This window comes from Seriola lalandi, unplaced genomic scaffold, assembly GCF_002814215.2.
Source record: "Seriola lalandi dorsalis isolate HSWRI2012SDOR001 ecotype SW California unplaced genomic scaffold, Sedor1 jcf7180002054538, whole genome shotgun sequence".
Taxonomy (NCBI): domain Eukaryota; kingdom Metazoa; phylum Chordata; class Actinopteri; order Carangiformes; family Carangidae; genus Seriola; species Seriola lalandi.
Genome location: NW_019525091.1, coordinates 853,027 through 876,797, shown reverse-complemented (window position 1 = coordinate 876,797; position 23,771 = coordinate 853,027). Strand labels below are relative to the sequence as shown.

Here is a 23,771-nt window from a genome sequence, read left to right as displayed (position 1 = left end):
GGAAAATAATTTATCTTTATTCTTTCTCTCAGCATGGTGGGAAATTGCTCGAGGTGGTTTCCCTCTACCTCAGGTTCTCAGTGTCCCTATGTTTCCTATAAAGGCAGACAACAGGGAGCGCTGACCGTTAAATATTAATGAGAGTTTTGGAGAAACTTTGGACTGAGTTTACCAAGCTACTTAGAGTGTCAATTTTCACAGTATCAAACCAAACAAAGCTTTCAGCAAACAGAGCGTCACTCAGCTGGAACAGGACTGGGTTTTCTCCGGCAGCACTGAGAAAAACAATTGCAGAGGGGAGGTGTGCAATAGGACTTTACGGTTTCTGGAGAGGAGTTAAAACAATGGGTGAGAGCAAAAGCAGCAAAACCTATTTTGTCATTGTACAAATAAAACAAACAGTTGCCAGCTTGCTTTACTTAGCCGTAACAAAAACAAGCTTCATGTGTCCTCGGCCCGTCCTCTTCCAGTGCACAAATTAAGATTAAATTTTTATTTCCTTTGATCTTAACTGACCTAGAATTTTCCCACATCGCACAAGGTTAGAGATCTTAGTTCCTTAGATCCCAGTTCCTAAAACTGGCTCTTTTCTGGTGTCTGTGAAGAGAAACGCTGTTATAAAAACCTTTTTTTCTTTAAGCAAGTCACAAGTGAGATTCTAGTGCAGCTAGAAGAGTTCAACAGATTTGCAACAGCAATCAATTTGTTTGAAGAATCTCCTGGGAATGAAAGTTTTTTTATCTTGAAACATGAAGAAGACGAGAGGTCAGTACACAAAAATCTGAACACATGAAACCTGATCCTAAAAAAACATAGTAAATAAGTAAAAAATGTCTTCAAAGGGAAAACTTTGTGTTAAAGAAAAAGATTAAATATGGACATTATCTTCTCATTCAGACCGAATTCCACATTTTAGGGTAATTTCCTGTAGTTGCGATGGCGAGCCTATCGAAGAAGCCCAACCCCCGACATGCAGACTATTGGCAGACGCTGCAATTTACATTGTCCCCTAAACGCCTACCATGCGGACTATGCCTACACACTACAATTTCCAGATGTTCCCTAAATGCCTCACATGCAGGCAATGGGTAGACAGAGGGGCACATCAACAGGGGAACTACTCAGAGCAGTTTTGGGGCAGCAGCTGTGCACTGTATAGTCTTTATGGGAGGTTTAGGGGGGGTTACGGTTGTCATTGCAAAATGTGCAATGGGGGTCCCTTTGGGAGCCCCCTTTTTCCCCTTGAGGGCCCAATGCATTTGCCCGGTTTGCATCTCCCAAATGAGAACAGAGACTCATTTTCACGTATCTCCGTTATCTTGCTGTTATTTGTTGGCACTTGAGTTTAAATAAGATTGTTCTCACTTGGTTTTAATGAACTTGCTTGGGGAGAACACTCTTTAATCACCAGTCTGGCTTTTTCCATCTCTGCTGCAACACTCAGCAAAGCTTGACATGAATAAAACATGAAATGAAAGAGTCAGAAATGTGCGTAAATTACTATCTCCTCACAGCATCTTTTTATAATTGTGAACCCCGTGCAGAAGCAGTCAATTATAAAACCATGTCAGATGGCCAACTCCGTCTCTACTGTGCCTGGGTGTTCTTTCTCCTCACCTTTGTATATTTACACCTCACTGTGGATAGATGGCATTCAATTAGCAGCACTGATGATGGACCATACAAATCACAAAGCATCTATTATTTCTCATATGTGGAGATGATTCATAACATCCACAGATATCTGCCGCATCTTAATGACAAAATGTGTGGGGCCTCCTGTAAATCTCTGTTCCCCACCGGGACACAGATCTGATGGAGAGACTGTAATAATGGCCCTTCCGGACACATGAATCAGCAGTCCCAGCAGCAGAAGTGCTATCACAGTCTCCAGAGCATGGGGCGCAGCACACTGTGAAATTGAAACTTGGGTGAGTCACTGATTGGGTTAAAGCAAGCCACAGAGGCCAGATGCAGAGGCTTTAAAGCCAGCACAGCATATAGCTCGGGAGATAGAAGCTAACTGGTCTTGGGAGTGCCCTTAGCATGGAATTGATGTTTTTATTCTCAGAATGAGGAATGCTACAGATAAGAGTAGAGTCTGCTCAAGCGAGAAAATATGCTGCCACGCTGTAGTCTGAAGAGAGGTGAAACTGTGCTCCAGAGGCTCTGCAGGGAGCCGACAGGAGGTATCTGCACAGATATCACAGACTACAGGGAACACAATGGATTTTCACCTACATGGTAAATATACTGAACTGTAAATTATGAATAAAACAATGCAGTGTGTTCAGTAAATGGCTTTTCAGCCTTATATCGGTACATACACAAGACCTGGAGTTTTGCTGCCCAAGCCTGTATACGTGCTGCCTGCAGGTGGGGTTTGATACTGAAATTAAAGATCACTATTGACCATAAGATAAAACCTTTATGTAACACGTTAATTTAACGTGTCTCTCCTCTGCACCAGAGCCCCACAGATAACACACAACAGGAGCAATGACACCAGGTTGCAGCTGAACAGCTAACCTGTTTGACTGTGGTTATTCATAGAGATGTTACAGTCGCACTCTGCTGCAGGAGTCAAGTTACTGTTTATCTATTTATAGAGAATACAAACCCAACTGAAAGAACAGTTGTCACTTGGTTTGCCAGGTTCTAAAGTTTTTGCTCTAATGTCATTGTCTTCATCTCACATCAAAGCAAAGTGGTGAGTCAGGTTTCATTTATGAAGCAACTGCTTTTATTTTAATCATTGTAAGATTAAAGATTTTGTCCCTCTGGGTTTTATAACTAGCTAACTAGAGCTTTGTGCGACACATATCAAGCTTAGCGCTACATTTACTGTTGTTAGATAATGTTTTATGATTAACTGGCAGATTTTATACTTAACTTTTATATTAAAAAAAGTCTGTGGACAATGTGTCAGAAAGAAAGAGCAGCAGCAGGAGAAAGAGAGTTTGTTTTCATGCTAGAACATTACCATGGGTTTGGTTTGTGCTTGTGTTCGGTTGGTTCAGGTTGGGCTGAGACCGGACTTTCCAGCCTGTGTCGGACCAACAATCCTTACAATGACCGCCATTCACCCTCACATCACTGCAGCAGAATGTTCTTTATTTCTTTATTGATTCCCGGTGATTAATCAGCACCGATCATCTTGATTTACACACTGTGTAAACGTGTCTGGTGCTTCACGTATTTTAAATGGGCTGTTAATTTGAAATTCCGCCGGGTAGAGTGCTGTGTTCAGCACATGCACTTTCTGCTCGATGTGCACTGTCAATATATTACTTCTCATGATTTAAACTCTCCTTTCCGTGTGTTGTTTTACCTAATCTGTGTACAACCTTCTTGTTTTATATCATGATTATTTTTTCCATGATTTTATTGAAATCCATCTTTGTATAATTAAATATTAAAAGCATTAAAAACACTTAGCTGTGGCCCTATGTGCATAGTTTGAATTGCAGATAATTCAGTGTTTTGCAGGTTAAAATGAGTCTTGATTTAATTAGACTAGAGCGGTCTCCTCATATTTTGGAAGCATAATGTCAGAAGCAAGAGTTGTACTGTTAATGTCCTCTCACTACTTTTTAGTGCAATTAAAGCTCTCTTCTGCTGCGCATAAATTAGCAATTTTCTGTGCTCCGTCAGGCGGGAGGAGATCATAAATCAAAACCTTTGTGTTGTCACTCCAACATTGTGGTGTTCGTCTTACGACCAGCGGCACGTACACACCGAGCCTTCCATCACAGCGTCTTCTGACAAACAACAATATCTCCCCGGTGCTCCATGAAGCCTGCTCCTCACCTCGACAGTCTGTCCTCCCCTCCACCTTGCCACCCGTCCTCCCTCCTCCTCTCTGTCCATAAGTTTCTTTCCCTTCCTTCCCTTCTCTTTCTGGCTACCCCCCTCCCCCCCTCCCCCCACCATCACCCGCTATACTCCACTGCCTCTGCCATCCAAACCCACAGCTGTCTCTTCAGCTGGACTTTTTTTCCTATCTCTTCTTTTCTCAAAGTTTCCCTCCCCTCGCCTTCCCACTTCTGCTCACCTGCCCTCCCCAATCACACCGTTCATCTATTTCCAATCTCTTGATACCTACCTTACTTATCTTGTTCCTTTTTTTCCAGTCATTTCATCCCCTTTCTTCTCTTATAACTTTCATCTCCTTTCATCCATTCGCTCCCTACTTTTCACCTCAACCCCTGTTAAGTCTTTCTTAGGACCTGTATTAAATATTTCCAGGACCGTGAGCTGGACTCACAGAATCTGTATTGGTTTCTAAACTAAAAGAGCTGTGCGACAGCTAAGTGATCACTCTGACCCTTGGACCCTTCGGCTTCCCTCTCGGTGTGTTGCCAAAGATAAATCCCATTGATTCTGCTCGTTTTGGCTTCACCTCCTTGTCCCTGCTGAGTGCCAGAAACAAACACTGATAGTGAGTAGCACCTGCTTCTGTGCAGTCCATGTTGATTGTGATTGAACACTGTTCATTAACCTTCCTTCATCTATATCTCCATTCTCCTGAATGAAGTGGACCTCAAGACTGCAATCAGTGAGGGAGCTTAATTTTCAAGTCGGCGTGTTCTCAACAGGAGATGCTAAGTTTAACCTACGTTTCCACACCTCTCAGTCTATCTTAACATCTGCTCCTGCACAAATCACTTACCAATGCTCCTCAAGCACTGCAGCTTATTTCACTGATTGGTTCTACCTTCTGAGGTTGAGTGTGCAAATCAGTGGGATCAGCTGCTGTAGTGTTTGTAGTGTCACAATGAAAATGTAAAACCTGTCATGCCTCAGAGTTCACTCCCTTTGGTCTCCTCACCGCCTGTCAGAACTTTAGAAATGTTTTTCTATCTGGTGCAGGTAGATAATATTTGTACCGTGTGTTGAAACGTGTCTCTGGTATTCTTTCATCGATCTCCAGGACAAACGCGCCCAAAATAAAGAAATGCATACCCATGAAGAAGGTGGTGTGATATACATTCTAGGAAATGGTTCTATGAGAGCAAATCTACGGGAAAAGGCCATAGGGTGTAAAAGGCGTATATTAAAAGATCGATCTCAGGATTTTATGAATCAACATTAGATCAAATTGATTTGAATTTAAAAAATCATTTTTTCTGTATTCAGTTTCTGTATTAGAATTATTATTAGACTTAACTTTGTTGTTAATGCGGCTGATTGTTTCTTTGACCACAACTTGCGGCTGTTTAGACAATTAAATACATGAATCTATTCTATTCTTTTTTTTTTTTGGTGAGCTAATAAACTGAGGTACTTGTTTTGGTCTATGGGGAGGGGGGGGCTTTGGTGTCTCCTCTCACCCTGCTGAGAGCCAGAAGGAAGTCCATCCCACCAGATCGCTTCACACAGTGCCGCAGCTTCCAGTACACCAGATGCTCCCAGGCAAATACCAGGAGGCTGAGGCCCATGGCCACCAGCAGCATGTAGAAGACCCCCGCCATGTTGTCAATGTCCAGTTTACTGCTCATCACCTGGAGGGGAGAGGAGATAGATGGGTGAAGACAGGCGGTAGGGAGAGGAATGGGAGACGTTATAGGAGGTGAAAGAAAGAGAAAAGTAAAAAGCAGAGGGATGTAAAAGGAAGGGGGTCGAGATGAGACAGGAGAGTGTATTTATTACTAACGAGGGCCAATTTGTCTCCCAGACAGGAGATAAAAAGTTAATTACATCTAGCAGTACAATGGAGAATCCTTTGCTGTCACTGGATGTCAGAGCACCCATCTGTGGTATTTTAGAGCCCCTGCACTCAGAACGCTGATGCAAAGACCAAAACATGTCAGTCACCACAAAATATCTGGTTCCCATCAAACAAAGAGGTTTTCAGGCAATTTAATTTATTCAGTTTCAACATTCATGGCTCTCTTCAGCAGCCCGCCTGCAATTATTCTCCAATCAATAATTATTAATGCTTGATATCAAAGGTTTTGGTTCCTGTGGGGGCATTTGCAGCCAGTGTGAGCACAGGCATTTATTCAGGGCCATGTTGTCTTTTTGGTTGTCTTGCTTGGCTAAGTGGGAACAGTGTAATTTGAACTCGGATGGCACCAAGTAAATGAGCACGCCCATGCTTGAAAATTGTGAGTCGTGGCCCTCTGCGATGTGGCCCGCAGTACGGTTTTGTTAGGGCCGGGGTTATAATCAAAACCAAACACAGGAAACAACCACAAAATGCAGGGTGACTGATCGGCAGAGTGTGGATGCATAATCATGTAGAAGGAAAACGAATATCAAACCTGAGAAGATGACGGGTTACCAGAACTCAATAAAAATAAAATAAAATAATACAAGTGCAATAAAAATACTACTTTTGATTACATGTAGCTTATGTTTACAAGCTCTGGTTTGCAACTGGAGTGCAAAGAAACAGAAAGTTGGGATTCCAGGACGCCTTTAACCCTTTAATATACAGTGCTTCCACTTTGTTTTCCATCATGAAAAAAATCTGCCTTTACATACTGTAGAACACTATCACAATTATCAATGATATAATCAGTTGTTAGGGTAAAATTTATTTGATCTAATCAAAAATAACGCACAACTAGCATAAGTAGGACCTGAAAGTGGCTTCATACACTTTAAGTCTTCTCTTCGCTTCACTGATGTGATCTCTTAAACGTTTTCCTTTCAGATGTTTGGTAAGGTGAATACAGCCAAATAACTGTCCTGTAAAGTGTTTCTCTTAAAATTATTCTACATTGGTTTTTATACACATAATTGTTTTCATTGTTTTATCCGTTTTCCTTCTCTTTGAAACCCATTGATTTTATGTCTTGTCTGTAATATTGCTGCCTTTGTCAAGCACTTTGTAACGAACATGGGTTTTGAAAATTGCTCCATAAATGAAGATTATTATTATTATCATCATTATTATTATAACTTCAGTTAGTCTGGTGATTGGTTTTCGTGATACCTAGTTAACGGCCAGTGGGAATACAAGCAAGAACATTACTGAGGAAGTGCCTGTGTCTGGTCTGTGGTCGCGGCAGGTTCAGCACCATGGACAGCGCCTGTGACAAAAGGTTCTCCCCAGCAAAAATGGGAATCATTCATTTTCACTATAATGCCATTCGTAAGTAACACAATGACAGAATGTATGGCTCTTTTAGTCATGAGTTTGGAACACTTTCTCTCATAAAACATCTAAAAGCAAAAGTCTTATCAGATGGGGGACCCTGGGACAAACTCTTATCAAATAGTGGTCCATTGTCTAGTTTGGGTCAGTGGTTCTTGATGTCAAAACGTTTGAGAACAACTGGATTAGACTATGTTCAGTTCCTTCCAAAAGTAGTGCAGAGGATGAATGTGTACAAGGTTGCTGGAGAAAAGGTGTAAGAAATCATACCTCAATCTTATCGTTGTGGCAGATACCGGACAGCCAGAGACGCTCCAACATATCAATCTCATCTGCAACAGAAAAGGTAGAGGGAGAAGAGGAAGATTAAAGAGAAGAGAAGCAGAGAGAAAATGAAACCACAAGATAAGAAAGAGGGAATCAAAAAAGGAAGATCAGGGATGAAGGAAGGAAGAGACAATTGGTGGAGAAGGAGTTAAACCAGCACTAGAGGAGAAAATAAAAGGGAAAAGAAAAAATGAAAAAGGGGATTGCCGCCCCTTTGTTATGAGAGGAAGGTGTTTGATCCCCTGAGGGAGAAGAACGAAAGAAGCAAGAGAAGGAAAAGCGAGTAGATGAAGAGAGAAAGAGGAGGAATGGAGTCTATTGTGTTATTGCAAAAAAGAGAGGGACAGATGATGAAATGTAGCACAGGGGGAGAGAAATGAGAGGAAAGAGTGAAACCTTGTTTGTATGATGTAAAAAAAAAAGGAAGAGAAGAAGAGACTGGTGGTAAATATGAGGGAATATTTGTGCCCATGGTGGTAAAAATGACACCCCAGTTACTGTAACTGTACTAATTACAAGCACAAGACTGTAAAGCATGAATGGAAAATGAAAAATTAGAAAAGGAGGGAGAGACCTGAAGAAAAGGGAAAGGTGTTTGCAGTGAAAGTTATCAAATCGAAAAGAGCAAGTGGGAATTACAGGAAGTGACTGGAGACGGAGAAGCCCTTTGAAGCAGGCTGTGAAATGGCCAGGCGTTTGAGTCGGGCACACCAAGGACAGAGCCAAGCGACAGCGCATGGGAGAGATGGGGACACACACACACACACACACACACACACACACACACACACACACACACACACACACACACACACACGTAATAAACACAGAGCTCCGGCGTAATGGCACTCTCAGCGCTGGCCATTAATGCGTTCATCAAGAAGAATGAGGGAGGCAGTAAGGAGGGAAAAGCAGGATCAAATGTACAGAGAGACTGATGCAGACAGATGTGCACCGACCCGGTGTCCAGAGGACTACTAAAAGTAGCACACGCACACACTGACATGCAGACACACACAGGATCCGAGTCAAAGGAAGTTCCAATCCCCTGTGCTCACAGTTACAATATTAACCGACCCCTGGGTTAATTAACGGCGTCTGGAGACCCCTGAATAAAGCCCCGGCGCACAGATTAGACCACCACGGCTCGGCCATGCTGACTGAAATGTCAAATCTGCTCAAACAAAACATAAATCTCAATCCAACATGTATCACTGCGTGCCACATTTCACTTCCCCAACAGTCATGTGTGGGAATTCAAACCTTCCTTGACAGCTGAATTAAACGGGGCTCAGCTCGATCGACCCTGCCCGCTCTCACTCCGCTCCCTGCACTGATCCCTGACAATAGACGCTAATACGCATGTTCATTCTGTGTGTGGCTCCCTCCCATAATCTAATTCATCGAGTCTCAATGAGTGCTCGGCTGATTTCTCTCTCCCCGTCCGGCTCTCCGCCTCTCCCCCTTTATCTCCCTGTAAATACGTTAATCATGGCAGTCAGCGGCGCATAAAGCTGCTCTTGGGCAGAAATCTTCCTGACAAAGAACTGACAGACAGGCAGAATTTCAGCTGGATCTTCTCTCACCTGCTCCGAGGAAGGAAAATACCACAGAGTAAAGAGGGGGACTCGTCTCCACGAATGAAAGGAGCAGAAGAAGACGAAAAGCCAGACCTTAAAATAGATTCCATGTTTCATTCTGTTGATTTTTGACAGTTTAGCTGTGATTTGGGAACAATCCAATTCAGTTTCCTTCAATTCTATTCTGACACAGTCAATGTGCCTGTCTCCTTTTAATAGCTTTACATTGGTCAGCAGTGATTTAAAGCCTTCCCATTTTCAATCCTCTCAGGAGCATTATAAATAATGTCTTCTTTATCCAATCTGTGCAGGAAAACGCATTAAGGGAAAGGGTATTATGCCTTGGAGCAGTTTTATAAATATAGTATCACCTGGAATTCTTCCACAAGGAGGCCTAACCACCTCAAATGGCTTCTTTCAGTGCAAAGCAAAGCTTATTTCCCAGTCAGAACTCAGAAATAAAACAGCGGCGTGTCCTGATGAGTTGATGCCAATCAGCCTGCAGTGAAAGAATGTGTTTTGAAATACATCAGATGCCACCAGTGAGCATTACCCTTAACGATGAACCCAGACAGCCTATAGAAACCTAATTTAACACTTGAATGAGCATTTGTTCGGATGCATAAAATTTGCTGTTTTTATGTTCTCCTGATAGCTGACCATAGCTACTATCTCTCCCTTACTTGCCCTAAGAAGTTAATTGGCCACTCTTAAACTTAACTATAGAGTTGGAGATTAGAAAATACTAACATAAGCAGTTTTAGCCCCAGTCGTCTTGGAGGGCACTCACAAACACTTTACTCCAGACCTCATGAACCATAGGTACAGATTAGAACCCAGATCGACTGGTAAAACCAAGAGTTTTCTCTTCAGGCTGAAAAACCCTCTTCATTAACAATGACTGCTAATGCTACACCAATCAGCCTGTTAAGCTCTAATTCATTCTAATTCCTAATTAATGAACAAGACCCAGAGTTTCTCAAAACAACTCTGCACTGTTAGCCACACTTGGCCAGAAAACCACCAGAAAGTCACAGTCTGATTTAACGTAAAGAACTAAATCATCAGCAAATGACATGATCCCGAATTCACAGCAAATGATTTTATGAACAAAGCTTCAGTTGTAAGTAGGGAGTCATCTTGAGTTGTGAGTTTTTAAGAGAGGTCTTTGTAGAAGCTGTTAAGCTTCATACCTCTTCGGTAGGTTTCGTTTACTTTGGATTCATACATATCTGAGTGTATGCAGGTAAAGTGGTTTTGAGTAAATATATTTTTTTAATGTGCAAAAAAAGAAGAAAAATTTAATATATTCAATCTTTCAACTACATAATAGTAATTTCATGCATTCTGAACCAAGACAGAGATTCCACAAATAAAAGTGATGATTTTGGGAAAGCTTGTTTTTTTTCTGTATATAGAAATTGAAGCAAGCTTGTTTTCTGTTTTTATTTCAAAGTTGGTTATATTCATATATGATTTAATGTTTTTACCTGTCCTACTTAGATTGGATTAGATTTTATTCTCAGTGACACTCTGGACTGCAGCAATATTCAGTATATAAATAACTGCGGATGAGGCAAAAGTGAACTTTTCTGGGAGAGAAATATTGGACAGCAAAACAGTTTAAGTTATTGTAACAGTTCCTTTGTGAGTGACAGAAGATAATGATATGAGCTGTGGTTATTCTCACTGTTGTGTCACAGTCCCTCTATCGCTGAAAAAAATTGTTTTGTCAAAACTGCAACCAACCTGAGAGACTGGAGGTGTTTTCAGGGTGAGGGAGATGGGAGAGGTGGTGCGTGTAACGGAGGCGCTGAAGTCTAATTGATCTCTAAGGAAATGGATCCCTGGAAATATTAATCTTTTCAAGGGTACTTCTGCAAGGCACTTGGAGTTATGGGGTATATGAAACTTCCAACAAGCCAGTGCCAGAACATTTTGTCCGACTGCCAGAACAATTTCAGTTTTTACAACTGTCTCATCTTTTATACCCACTCTTCTTCTAACAAAGAGACATTGTGAAGGGACTGGAGTCGACCTGGGAGTCTAAATATTTAATTTACCAAAATCAGTGTTGCTCAAAGGAATCCTTATAAGCCACCGAAGGTTAATGTTTTAAAGGAGATACTGTGGAGATATGTTTTTTGAGATACTGTGCAAATTTAAATACAAAGGAAAACAATGCCATGTATCAGGGTTAAGAGTCCTTTTTTTCAGACAGACCAGTACCTACTCTCACCACACAAGCTCAGAGTTATCAGCACCATACAACACTGAGCTGATAATGTGCCAACAAGTGCCCAGGCCCAAGAGAGGGAACACAAACACCTGGAGGATGCACTTAACACATGTGGATACCCTCACTAGACATTTGTGAAATCAGCCACAAGATTCAGGAAGAGCACCAACACTGTGGTTAGTGAAGAAAATAATCAAGGCAAAAACACTGCCATCCCATACATGTCTACAGTCTCTAGGAACCTGAGGAGGATCTTCAACAAGCATCCAATCCCTGCGTTTTTCAAGCAAAGTTACACACTAAGACAAAAACTGGTACATCCAAAAGATTGCACACCCACAAAAGCAGTAGTGTATGCCATCCACTGCAGTGAGGAATGCACAGACCTATACATGGGGGAAACCACTCAAAGGCACTAAAGAAACGCATCGCTCGATACATGAGGGGTTACTCCTCAGGCCAAGAATCAGCAGTTTACCTACACCTGTAGGATAAGGGACACACCTTCAATGACAACCATGCACATATATTAGAAAGCGAGGACAGGATGTTTGAAAGAGGAGTGAAGGAGGTTGTCTACATCAAAGTAGAGAAACCATCTGTCAACACAGGAGGAGGTCTACAACACCATTTATCCCCTACCTACAATGCTGACCTTTCATCTCTTCCCAGGAGATTTAACAACCATTCACACTTGTCACTAATGTGACTCCAACAACTCCAATGACTGTCGTTACAACAGCCAGGAGCATGAACGAACCAAATGACATCAATGGCCTTGACAATGATCCCATGGAGGTTAAATAACTAGGTCTCCTCACTAGTCAGTCAGAACTGAAGAAGGCTCTTGGATGTGGGTTGAACCCTCTTCAGTTGCCCTCGATTCATCTTTTCTTGAACAACCATGACCTGGATGACTGAGAGTCTTCACAGACGGTCCTTAATTGGGAGATTTTTTGCCATTTTTAGTATTTGTTTCTTCATTCTTTTATTCGTTTTTAGATGTTAATCCCAAATGATCTGCAGTTTTTTGTTTGACTGTGGAACTAAATATGAAAACAAAATTGCAGTTTCAGAGAAACTCTATTCTCGGTCTATAAAATTAAAATCAACATTGGGGTCTCTGAAGACTCAAAGCCATCTGAACAAAAAAGAATGGGAAGAAAAAGGAAATCAATTTCCCAAAGGTGTACTGTGCTGTTTTGGTGTGTTCCACCCTTAGTGTTGCTTAGCTGTTTGCATTCTTCTTTTTATCATTCTTTCGGTGCTTTTTATTGGCTTTGCTCAGTCAGCATGAATCAGTGTGAGTGACACAAAGTGGTAGTGGAGCAGAGGCGAACTTTGGATACAAGGTGCTGAGGGATTTAAGTCCAGGTGCAACATCAGCAGTTGTAACAGAACAGATTCCTCCATCTTTGCAGTGTCACTTTGAAGACGAATTATTTCTTGGAAATCTGTTGGAGCCAAGTGGGACTTGATACACAACTGCCTTGTCTTCAATAGATTTTCCTTATCATAAGTAGGGCTGTGCATCTTCTCTCTTTATGTTTTAGCAAATGCAGGGTCAGCAGCGCTCCAAAAAGAGAGTTCAATGGGTAGTTAATACTACTACAGTTGATAACTGAAGCAAAACACAAATACCATAAATTCTCACGGTCGCTGTTAAGTCCAGGACTAATCATTAAGGGAGTGATAATATCTGTGGATGGCCTAATGCACGACGCCACACATTCTGTCAGCAGAACAGAGTCATGTCATACTCATCACTAAATATTTCTGTTAAAAAATCTTTATACAACCAAGCACCTAACTGTTGTTTCACTCCAGTTAAAGGCGTTTTATTTGAAGTGTTGATCCATATGAAGATATACTGTATTTGTGGTTTGAAGAACCAAAAACTTTCTCAGTGTATTTTCACATCTCCTCTCTCAGTAGCCAATCAGAAGAGAGGCTCATCGCCTTCTTGGCTGACTTTTTTCAGAGTGATTGACTAAAAATATAGCAGATATCAGGTAAAGACTCAAAGAAACCAAATCCTGTAAGGTCGGACGATTGCAGGTGGGCGGGGCTTGGGGCATGGCTGGGAGCAGTGACTGCTTTGTTGTGACATCACAGATTTACAGAAGTCCTGACGGCTCCTTTTAAGGCTCAGTTTCCGAATACAGGCTGTGTGCATTTCTCAGTGGACTGAGCGTTTTGATACTTTCACAGTATTAATATAGAACCTAGACCTGCTTTATAATCAAGAGACACACGGTAATCTCAATTTATACAATATGGGGATATAATATATCAACACTTCCTGCACATTTTCCACATTTAAATCCCACCAGGAAAGGAGGGGCTCTGCCCTTGAAGCTATTGAAGGACTTTTAATATGAAAATACAGTAAGTGCTGAATTTTAACTGAAAGTAGCTTATCACAGATAAACAACAACAAAGTAGAAGAAACTGGAATTTGTGTATGATTAACAATTATATGTTTTTAACAAAAACATGTATACTCATATTTGAGTAAGACATGAAATGTAGTTGACATAAACATAAACAAGGATGAAGCTCTGTGTTTGCATCAACAGCAAATTAAAACAGGGGTAGATCACACCGCAGGGAGATGAGTTACTAAAATATAATACAGAAAGAAACTACTATAAGCCCATTACATAAAGTATTTCTCTACAGGTTTTCTCTCTAGCTAAGATTTCAGATAGAGGCTGAATATATTGAGATTTGAAAAATGTTGTATTCATCCATATCAACAGTTTTGCTGTTGGTGTCAAATAGCAAGATGTCTCATTTAAAGGAACAACTTCCACACTGTGAACGTTTTCTGTATCCATGTGCTGTCAGCCTCCAGTGTTTCTTGCCCCTGGGAACTGCTGTCACCGCCGCCACTGAGGCATTTTCCACCCGCTTCTTGAGCTCACTAATTGCGAACAGGCTAAATTGCTCCCCAGAGGAGCCAATTTGGTGACTGACCATTCATGTGCTAAAAAAGGAACCAAAAACGCTCTGACAAAGAGATGTATTATGAGGTAACAATTACAGGACCTGTTGAAGGCCACATCGCACATGTTGTGGATAATTCATGTGATGTGTCATTTGGCTCGGTCATGAAGTTGCTGTGGCACATGCTGAGTTTCTGGATCGCTAATTTAGAGAGTTGATACACTTCAGCCAAATCAGTATCAGCCCAAAATGTAAAATGCAATTTAGTTCATTCACATTCCTGGATAAACGATGAGAACATTATTGAGGTTTCTCTCTGTCATGTCTATGTCGACTGAGTTATCTCCACAGTTCAGGATGAATGTGTGGGTTGTTTATCATCCTAAAAAACCTGCATAAATCATTGCATAACTTTTAATATTTGTGGAAATTGTGATTTCTAATACAATTTTTATTTCACCTCCATTTCAGTGTTGTGTAAGGTTTTAAAGGTTCTGTACACAAAAAGAAATTCAGCCTTGGACTTATCTGCTGGGACTGGCTGCATGAATGGCACTGGCAAAAGTGGTAAAGAGACTGACAGAGCCAGTTAAAATTTTTTAAAACTTTTTGGATGTTTTAACAGGCCACCAGCCGATCAGGATTTGAGCCAGTAGTCCCCGTGGCCAGTCCGACTGTACTCTAGTCTTATCTCTGTCTTTGTCTGAGGCCTTTCTCTTCAGTGGAGGAAATTCTGGAAGGTCGCTTTCACCCGAATGCTTCGTACTGCACTGTGTCATCTCACCTGTGGGTGGCGCCTGTGTGTTTATAAATGTGGGGAGGACCAACGGTTAAACTGGAGGGACTCTCATGCACACGTACATGCACTTACATGCATGTGCTACTAGACTGGCTACCAAATCAAATAACAGAGGGGGTGTGGCTTCATTCTCTGCTCAGGATGCCATTACTCCACTTTATCTTTACATAGAAAATAGATGTTTGCTGCTGAATTATTGTTTAAAATCACGTTTCCAGAAGCTTTAAATAAAATATTTGTTTCTATCTGAACGCGAGTGAGCACTTTTCTTAAACCAATACATAGTCTCTACATGCATGACGACCTCAACAAGCTACCAGTGTGGTAAGTACGATTATTTTGCTTCTTGTCATTCACAGCTTTAGTGTTTCAAAATTAACGTTGGTACAGACTCAGCCCTTTTTTCCTCCCCTGAACACAGATGTTCTGCAGCACAGCTGGCACCCTCACAGACCACTGATGCCAGCAGAAGCTAAATGGCTTCCCTTTCATTATAAAAATGTAAAAAGACGGGGTAATATTTTAATACTGAGAGTCCTCCTAACTACTGCAAACCAAATTACTGGAACCTGTCAAGGTCACTGTGTAAAATGTTTTCACCGTCTCTCTCTCTCTCTCTCTCTCTCTCGGCTGCGTGTGCCTCCTCTCTTCATCCTGCTCAATTTAACGAGAGCCACCAGTGTGAACGAAAGTGAGCAAATCCAAGTGGTAATTTAAATACTGTTCACCTGTCTCTGGGATTTAGCAGACTCTTACACTTTGATAGGGACTGCTGAAATGGACAACTTAAAGGATTCAGGCTTTCCCGACCCTTCCTTTGATCGCTTTTCAGCCTACTTACACGCACTGAAGAAAGACTGTGGAACATCAAGAGACCGTGATTGACACAAACAGGCATAAACAGACTGGTTAACAATGGCAGCCAGTTAATTATGCTATTAAAGCTAGCAGGATGAGCTGTGTGCTCCTCCATCTTCCCTAACATCTGTCTCTGCTCTTTATCTTTTCTCTCCTCTTCCGTCTTCTCTCTTCTACAATTATCCCTTTTGCGACAGAATTACGAATGGTCTTTGAAACGTGATGTGAAATAATGGTTGAAACTGGCTGAAACGTGTCAGTATAGAAAAACAAGAAGAAAGTCTGGGTTTGGGTGTATTTTTAGTCCATTTTTGAATCTGCAGCAAAACAAGGTCACTTTTTATTTTCTGGACCAGTTTTTATAAGGAATTGTTTAAAAATCCATCAGACTCAACATCTAAGTTCTTTGGATAAAAATAATGCAACAACTTGAACTCGTCATACCAACACATTCTCTCAGACCTATTGTCATCTGCCTTTTGTAGTGTTACTTTATGAAAACATTGAGCTGCAGTTTCTAGAACAGGAACGATTTTTCTACTTAATTTAAGGGAGTCTGGAAACTTGAGAAAACTCACTATTACAAAACAATATTGATCGAGACAGACGCTCATAATTCTGTGCTCACAAAATAAAAATAAAATCACCACATACACCCACTGAAGTAACATAGGTTAACACATGTAACATCAACAGGTGACACACTTCAAATGAAGGAATTCAGCATTGTGCAAACACAAGTCTGTTATAAAATGACACAGGAAAAAAAAAAAAAAGTCAAATGATCTACTCGTTAGTAAAACAGAACAATTTCAATTGTGAGGTGAAAAATGAAATGGCCAAATGAAGCTCATACAGTCTGCAGGGAACATTTATATGTTCAGACAGTCAGAAGATAGGAAGAGGAAGGATGATGTCATAACAAGACAATAAAGACCTCTAGGTGAAACTTAAACAGTGGCTGTACGCCTCCACCAACCAGTCAAGTTGTAGTTTACATCCACGTCTGTCCAGACAATATATGTAGTGAAGACGTTGAATTTAATAAAAGATATCAATTGTGTTTTGTCATAATTACTGCACCCGTCTTGGACAATATCAACCACCCTCTCCAAAACATTCTGGCAGGACAGAGAAGCAGCTGCAGCTGCAGCTGCAGCAAACATCTAATCTCACTGCGCTGCAGAACAGAGAGGTTCAGGAGATCCTTTGTTCCCACTGTCATCAGGCTATACAACACCTCAGCCAAAGGAAGTGGACTAATCTAATTACTATTGTTTACTTATTACTAACTGTTATTATCATTATTATTATTAACAATGAGCTAATGGACACATGAATTTCCCAGAGGGGATAAATAAAGTATGTATCTATCTATCTATGATTCTTCCAAAACTGTGTTTTGTGAGGTCACAGTGACCTTGACCTTTGGACACTGAATTTTAATCAGTTCATCCTTGAATCTGTTTGTATCAAATTTTAAGAAATTCCATCAAGGCGTTAGTGAGATATCACGTTCACGGCAATGGGACGTACGAGCGCACGTGCGGAAGGACGTTCAAACGGACGAACAGCCCGAAATACATAATACCTCTGGCCACAGCAGTCGCCGGCACAGATGCATAAAATGATTAGTACACATAGTACTTCCCCTAATTATAAAATGGTAAGAATAAGCATTTCCTTAGTTCACCTACTCAGCTTTTTTTAAGGAAAGAGCTGGAAGAAATTCCCTCCAGGCTTTACTGAGATATCACGTTCACGAGAATGGGATGGACAGACAGACGAACGAACCGACAACATAATGCCTGTGTCCTTAGCTGTCGCCGGCGCCAAGACAAAACAGACACAGGAAATAAATTCAGAGGGAGTCAGGCTGTAAGTGTGTAATCAAATAGATGAGACGGAGAATGTGTGATGTGCCACTGAGTGTGTGAAGAAAGAGAAACAGAAAGCGAATACACTTGTTATCTGACAGGTTTAACAAAGATCACACCTCCCTTCCTGTTGCTCCCTTTAACCCTCTGTAATGATGTTACTCTCTCTCCCCTTCCTTCCCTCTTTCTTGAGTTTTTTATCTGTCTTCCTCATCATCTCCTGCCGGATGCATGCAAACACGCAATATCAGATTCTTTATGGGACAGAGCTGAGGAGAGACATCGCTTCCACTTTGGTATCATTCTGACTGATGTGTGTTTGTAACTTTAACTGGTTCGAGCACCGCAGGCCACTGCTCACAGCACTTGGTTAAAATTAGGAAAATGTCCTGAACTGGTTTAAAACAGAGAAAGTTCGTAGTGACTGCAGACACAACCTGTTTTATTCACAATGAACCAAAACTAAAGAGCTTTTGTTGCCTAAAACAACAGACAGGACTCAGGGTGCGGACCCCTGGTGTGACACTCGAGGGCTTTGAATGCCTGCCATCCACCACAACCACAACCTGGCGACTCAGCTGCTGTTAATAAATGTAGAGCTTCATTCATCCAAAAAACAACCCCACCCCCTCCCCAACCCAACAAAAACACTGCATCTGAACATCATCCAACCCGCGACTGAGTTGCCACCACTAAATAATTGGGAAAACAATTTAGTATTATATGATTGCATTTTCTCTGAGGGTTGATATAACACGTGACCGTTCCAAAAACAACTCACTTGAGCATTATTTAATCTTCTGCCTCTGCGGTTAGAGTTTGATTCAGTTTTGGCAACTAAATCTACTTGGATGAGGTTAGAGGAAAGATCGTCGTCATGGTTAAATGAGAGAGAGAGAGAGAGAGAGAGAGAGAGAGAGAGAGAGAGAGAGAGAGAGAGAGAAAGAGAGAGAGAGAGAGAGTGAGAAAACTGAATCAGGCAACCGACTGTCCACCCACGTGTCATCTCTGTGACTTACACAACATTTTGCTTCTTGCATCTTTCTGCAAGTCCAATCATTATCTTCCCGCCCACAGGTCAGGAAAACATAAACACTGATTTGTAAAGCATTTGGGCAAACAACCGATGCAGGCATATTTTTTCCAGACGAGGACAGTCAGCAGGACACGCTGCACAGGGAACCATGACAAAGGTCTTTTTTTTTATTCATAGTCTTTGTGACTGAAACTCTCCTGCTTTGAGCATGCCGTTTGTGCTGCCTAGACGTAGCGATTCGCCAACATTTCTTTTCATTTTTTGGGGCGTGTAGACTTTTTATTGATGGTGGACAATGAAGGGGCAACAGGATGTGAGGGAAGAGTGCAAGGGGGAAAGACAAGCAACAAAGGTCCCTGATCAGAGGTGAACCAAGGACGTTATTGTAGTAGGTCATCATAACACTGCCTTAACCAGCCTTTCTGAGTCACTTATAGCTCAAAGACTTTCCTTGTTAGGAAAATCACCAGAGACTCAGGCTGCATCCACACTCATACGTTTTCATTTTATAAGGAAGTTTTACAACTAAGACAATCTCCATCCACGTCCAGCTCCATACCTGAAATGATCTCCATCCATACTATCACAACTCATGTCTCATGGCACTGTGCCACGTGTGTGCCAGTGTGAACACAAAGCAGATCGTGTAATCTACAGCGGGTTAGTAGCAGAAAATACAATGAACGAGGAACAGCAAAGGCGTTTGCAGCGTTAAAATGCAGAACTCCGGAGCGTCGTGTGGCGTAGTGGTCTAAGCAGGCACCCCATGTGTAGAGGCTTCAGTCCTCGCTGCAGTTGGCCCCCGGTTCGAGTCCCACATCGGACAGCCTTTGCTGCATGTCATTCCACCTCTCTCTGCCTCCCCATTTCCTGTCTCTCTCTATTATCCTGTCCAATAAAGGCACAAAAGCCCAAAAAAATATACTTAAAAAAAAAAAAAACTCTGTGACAGCTGCCAGCAAACTGTTACTGGAAGTAACACAAGAATGAGGCGGCCAAGGTGGCAGAAAACATATGATTGTTATTATCTCCCGGAAAAGGGTCAAGTGATAGGAGTGTGACGAATCGGGGAAGGATGCTGATGAGACCCAATGAGGGAGCAAACATGGGTGTCTCAGTGTCTATGACTATGAGTTGTCTCATTAACACTAAAAAAAAGTTTTCAAACTGAAACGAGGTCAGCAGTGTTTGAAAAAGTCTCAGGTATAAGGGCTCGAAATCTCCTGAATAGCATGGACGCTAGACGTAAACATGGCATTGGCATTTCTTTTGCCTTTTTTTTGATAGTCAACAGTGTGGAGGCAGACAGGACACACGGGGAGAGAGAGAGACGGGGTACGACATGCAACAAAGATCCATGTCCAGAATCAAACTGTGGACGCTGCTGCTGTGTAGCGCGCGCTGTAAACCACTCGGCCACCGCAGCGCTTGTCAAAACTGATCCCTTTTAAAGCTAAAATGCATTAGTGTGGATGTAGCCTCAGCTGCTTTCTCTCTCTACTTTTACTCCCTTTTAACCCCCCCCCCCTCGTCTTACCGTCTCCAACCAGCTGCAGCAGCGCCAGGTCCAGTGGACGTTTCCAGCGGGAGTTCTTGTGCAGGGCGATGCCGTAGCCTGTGGTGGCAAACACCTTACCCGAGCCGATGGTCATCACCTTGTGGAATAAAAAGCACAAACATGTAAACACCCACACAACACTTCACATGAACCCCTAAGAGTCACGTTCAAAGACGCAGATGCCAAGAGCAAACGAAAATCTCTGCAATACACTTTGTCTGTTGTCACCGTCGCATAAATGCAAAACAGGTTCATTTCGAATATTGACATCCCTAAAAGAATCCCAGAGCTGGAGAGTGGGATATTGTTTCAGTAGACGAATTAATATAGATCCACATCAATTGTTATAATTACTGCAGCAGCGGCTGTTGTATGAGGCTGCTGGGAGCTCAGGCCTCCCGCCGACCGTATTACAAATGATCACTGGGCTAGATTTTCATTCTCGCTGTGGGAGCTGTATCAAATGCAAACTTATAAATAAATCAACACCAGTGCTGTCCAAAAATGACAAAATTAACTAGCTACAGCCCGTGAGGGACAAACATAAATACATCCGATATGTTTGATTTATTTAATGCAGATGTAGCTCTTGTAGAAGGGAATCGTTTGGCACGCTTGTTGTTGTGCTGCCGTTGTTGTTCTCCCTCCCACAAGAAGATGTCGAGCACGCCGAGGATGTCGTCGTTTTCGTAGCGCACAGTCGCCGCGGGGTGAGGGGACTTTGGCGATGGTTGCACACTGTGTATGAGTGTGTCGCCGCGCAGAGCTGCGAAATGATGGGAGATGTATTTCTTACCTTGCAGCCCTCGTCCTTCCTGGCCATATAGTTCAGCACCGCGGCGTCATAAATGAAGGCATCCAATTTCCTGCAGGGGAGGAAAGAAGAAGGGGATGGGGGATGGGGGGGGGGATTACAACAAAGAAATGGAAATCACTGACCTGGAGCTAAATAACAACAGAAGGGAAGTGCAACTGGTGAACAAAAGTGACAGAGATGATGGATAAACCGGCGTTGAGACAGTGACTGCCGGAAAGGAAAACACACACCCAAAAGCAAAAAAGTGGCTTCTTCTCTCAATAGCATTTTTGCACCAAAGATCAACAATCACACAGAGAGATATCCATCATCGCAGAGGCAAAGATGTCAATTCTCCTCCTACAATAGTCTCAATAGAGCAGAATACAAAGCAGCGGCAGTGGGGGGGCCGTGATGCAAGTAAGAACTGTGAATCTCATTTTTTCTCACATGGAAAATTCTCAGTCTTGTGGTAACCTCCATCTGCAGCCGCTCTCACAAATGCTCCTTGTTAGGTGAATGTTAGGAGTTCGTGCAGTATATGTCAGTGTCTCATGACTGTAAATGCCCCCAAGTCACTTTTTACACAGTGAAAAAATCAAACGTGTATCTCGTGTCTTCTACAAGCGCTGCGCTTTTGTCACTTAATGTTGGTTTCTTATACACAAAGAATTTCAAATCAGTCGACGGAACAAAAACTGAATGAGCCGACTTGAAGCTGTGCAGGAGATTCTTCTCACGTCATCGCGACCTATAAAAATACGCTTCATCTTCTCGCCGCATCGTGTTGCTTCAAACAGAAGACGGTTTTAACACGGCTGCCGTCCTGTACTGTGGTGGTCCAGCCATAAACGAAAGAGCAGCCAAGGTTAGTCGTTTCACACGCTCGTTTGAAAGTTACTAGTTATTAGATATAGATATCTAGTTATTAAACTGTGCGGGCTAAATGGTGCATCATATACAGTGGTGGCTTTGCAGTAGACCTGGGTGATCGGGTTAAAATCCAACTCACAATATTGTTTGCATCAATACATAGCACAATATATCAAATGTTCACATTTTTTAAAATAGAATCATTGATATGGAAATGTATTTGTAAAACAATAACACAATATGTCTATAAATGATAATGATGGATTATCGCCTGGGGCCCATTTGTGCAGCAATTTTTAATTTTTTTTACACTAGTTTGTTGCTATTCTGAAATTCTCTCCATCAAGTTATCAGAAAATCTTCGAATGACCTGCTAATGACTGCAGGAGGCAGATGTGAGAGGGTTTCCCACTCCTCTGTGCAACGTGACACTGATACAGCATTAATGCGTTCGCTGAGTCAGCTGGTTGTTGATACACTCTTTGGGAAAAGAAGGAAATCATTAGCGCCGGAATGAATCTATCATCAGGAACCCATCGGAGTATAATTCCAGTTATTGATCTGAGTCATGCGTCTGTTTCTAGCTTCTCAGACATGATGCTTTTCTCCAGATTTGGCTTTGGACTGTCTGTCAAGCCGAACAGGAAACAGAGGAACTAATTAAACAAACTAACTGAAAAATAATCAAGAGATTAAACTATAAGGAAAAAAAATATCATCAGTTGCATCTGTTGAAGTTACTCACTGCTGCAGAAGCAGAAGAGGCAGGTTGGAGTAAAACGAATGTGCGACAAATGTGAGTTACAACCGTTCATCATGAGGTAATGGATTGAATGTAAGAGCTCAGTTCAGACTGATGATGTATATCTGAGGATGTGATGATGGATTTGTAACTACACCTGCTCTTCCACTTCATATCTACATTCACACTGAGGGAGCCGCACTGTGCAACCAAACTCTTCCCGGAAGGAGGGGAGGAGGAGGAGGAGGAGGAGGAGTAGGGCTGTGCTAAAGGATGGAAGATTGAAAAGAGGTGAAGGGGGTGGTGAAGGAGGGGAGGAGGTGGGTGACAGGAAAAGGAGCGAAAAGAGGGGCGGGGGGGGGGGGGTTTGGAGATAATGATTGCAGGGAAGGGAAGGAAGTGCAAAGCAGAAGCAAAAGGACTTGATGAGCTGGGAGCAAAGAGTTAATGAGAGAGGAGGAAAGAGCCAGAGAGAGAGAGGGAGAGAGAAAAAAGGATTAAGGGGAGAACGAAGGAGTTAGGAGGTGAAAGAGACAGAGATGGAGAGGTGATGTTCGGCACCTCGACAGCCAAATCAAACAGGGACCTTCGCTACACTTTTCCACAACGGCGTAAACTAATGTTTCCCCCATAAATAACGTCAGGACGAGAGGCGGAGTGAATATTAACCAAAGCGAGATAAACAGCGGATAATGAGAGAGACGGTGGAGAGACTGAGGCACCGGAGTGAGATGGAGAGAGGTAGAAATGATGTAAGAGGAACAAGGATGATAAAAAAAAGAGTGTGACTTTTAATAACACGGTACGTCAAATGTGCTAAGGACTGCTGTGTGTGTGTGAGAGTGTGTGTGTGTGTGTATACGCTTGCTTGTCCCATTAAACATTTGAACACTTATCTACATCAACTAACATCACCCCTCCTTCTCCTCTCTGCCCTCCACCTCCCACTCCCAACACGATCAGCAAGTGTATATTTTATGGCGAGTGCTTTGTGTACTTTGTGGCCCCACAGGCAGATAATAAACCCCCCCC

General features: G+C 42.2%; 1 protein-coding gene across 1 annotated transcript in view; it reads right to left on the bottom strand.

Annotated features, from left to right (window-relative positions):
* The window catches only part of grin2da (glutamate receptor, ionotropic, N-methyl D-aspartate 2D, a), a 141,373-nt gene that overhangs the window by 9,209 nt on the left and 108,393 nt on the right, over positions 1-23,771 (bottom strand). The window contains exons 14-17 of the mRNA XM_023414669.2: positions 21,125-21,194; positions 20,308-20,425; positions 7,376-7,437; positions 5,334-5,504 (exon numbers count right to left, since the gene is read on the bottom strand). Of these exons, the coding sequence (XP_023270437.2) occupies positions 5,334-5,504; positions 7,376-7,437; positions 20,308-20,425; positions 21,125-21,194 (421 nt within the window). The remainder of the gene's footprint in view (positions 1-5,333; positions 5,505-7,375; positions 7,438-20,307; positions 20,426-21,124; positions 21,195-23,771) is intronic.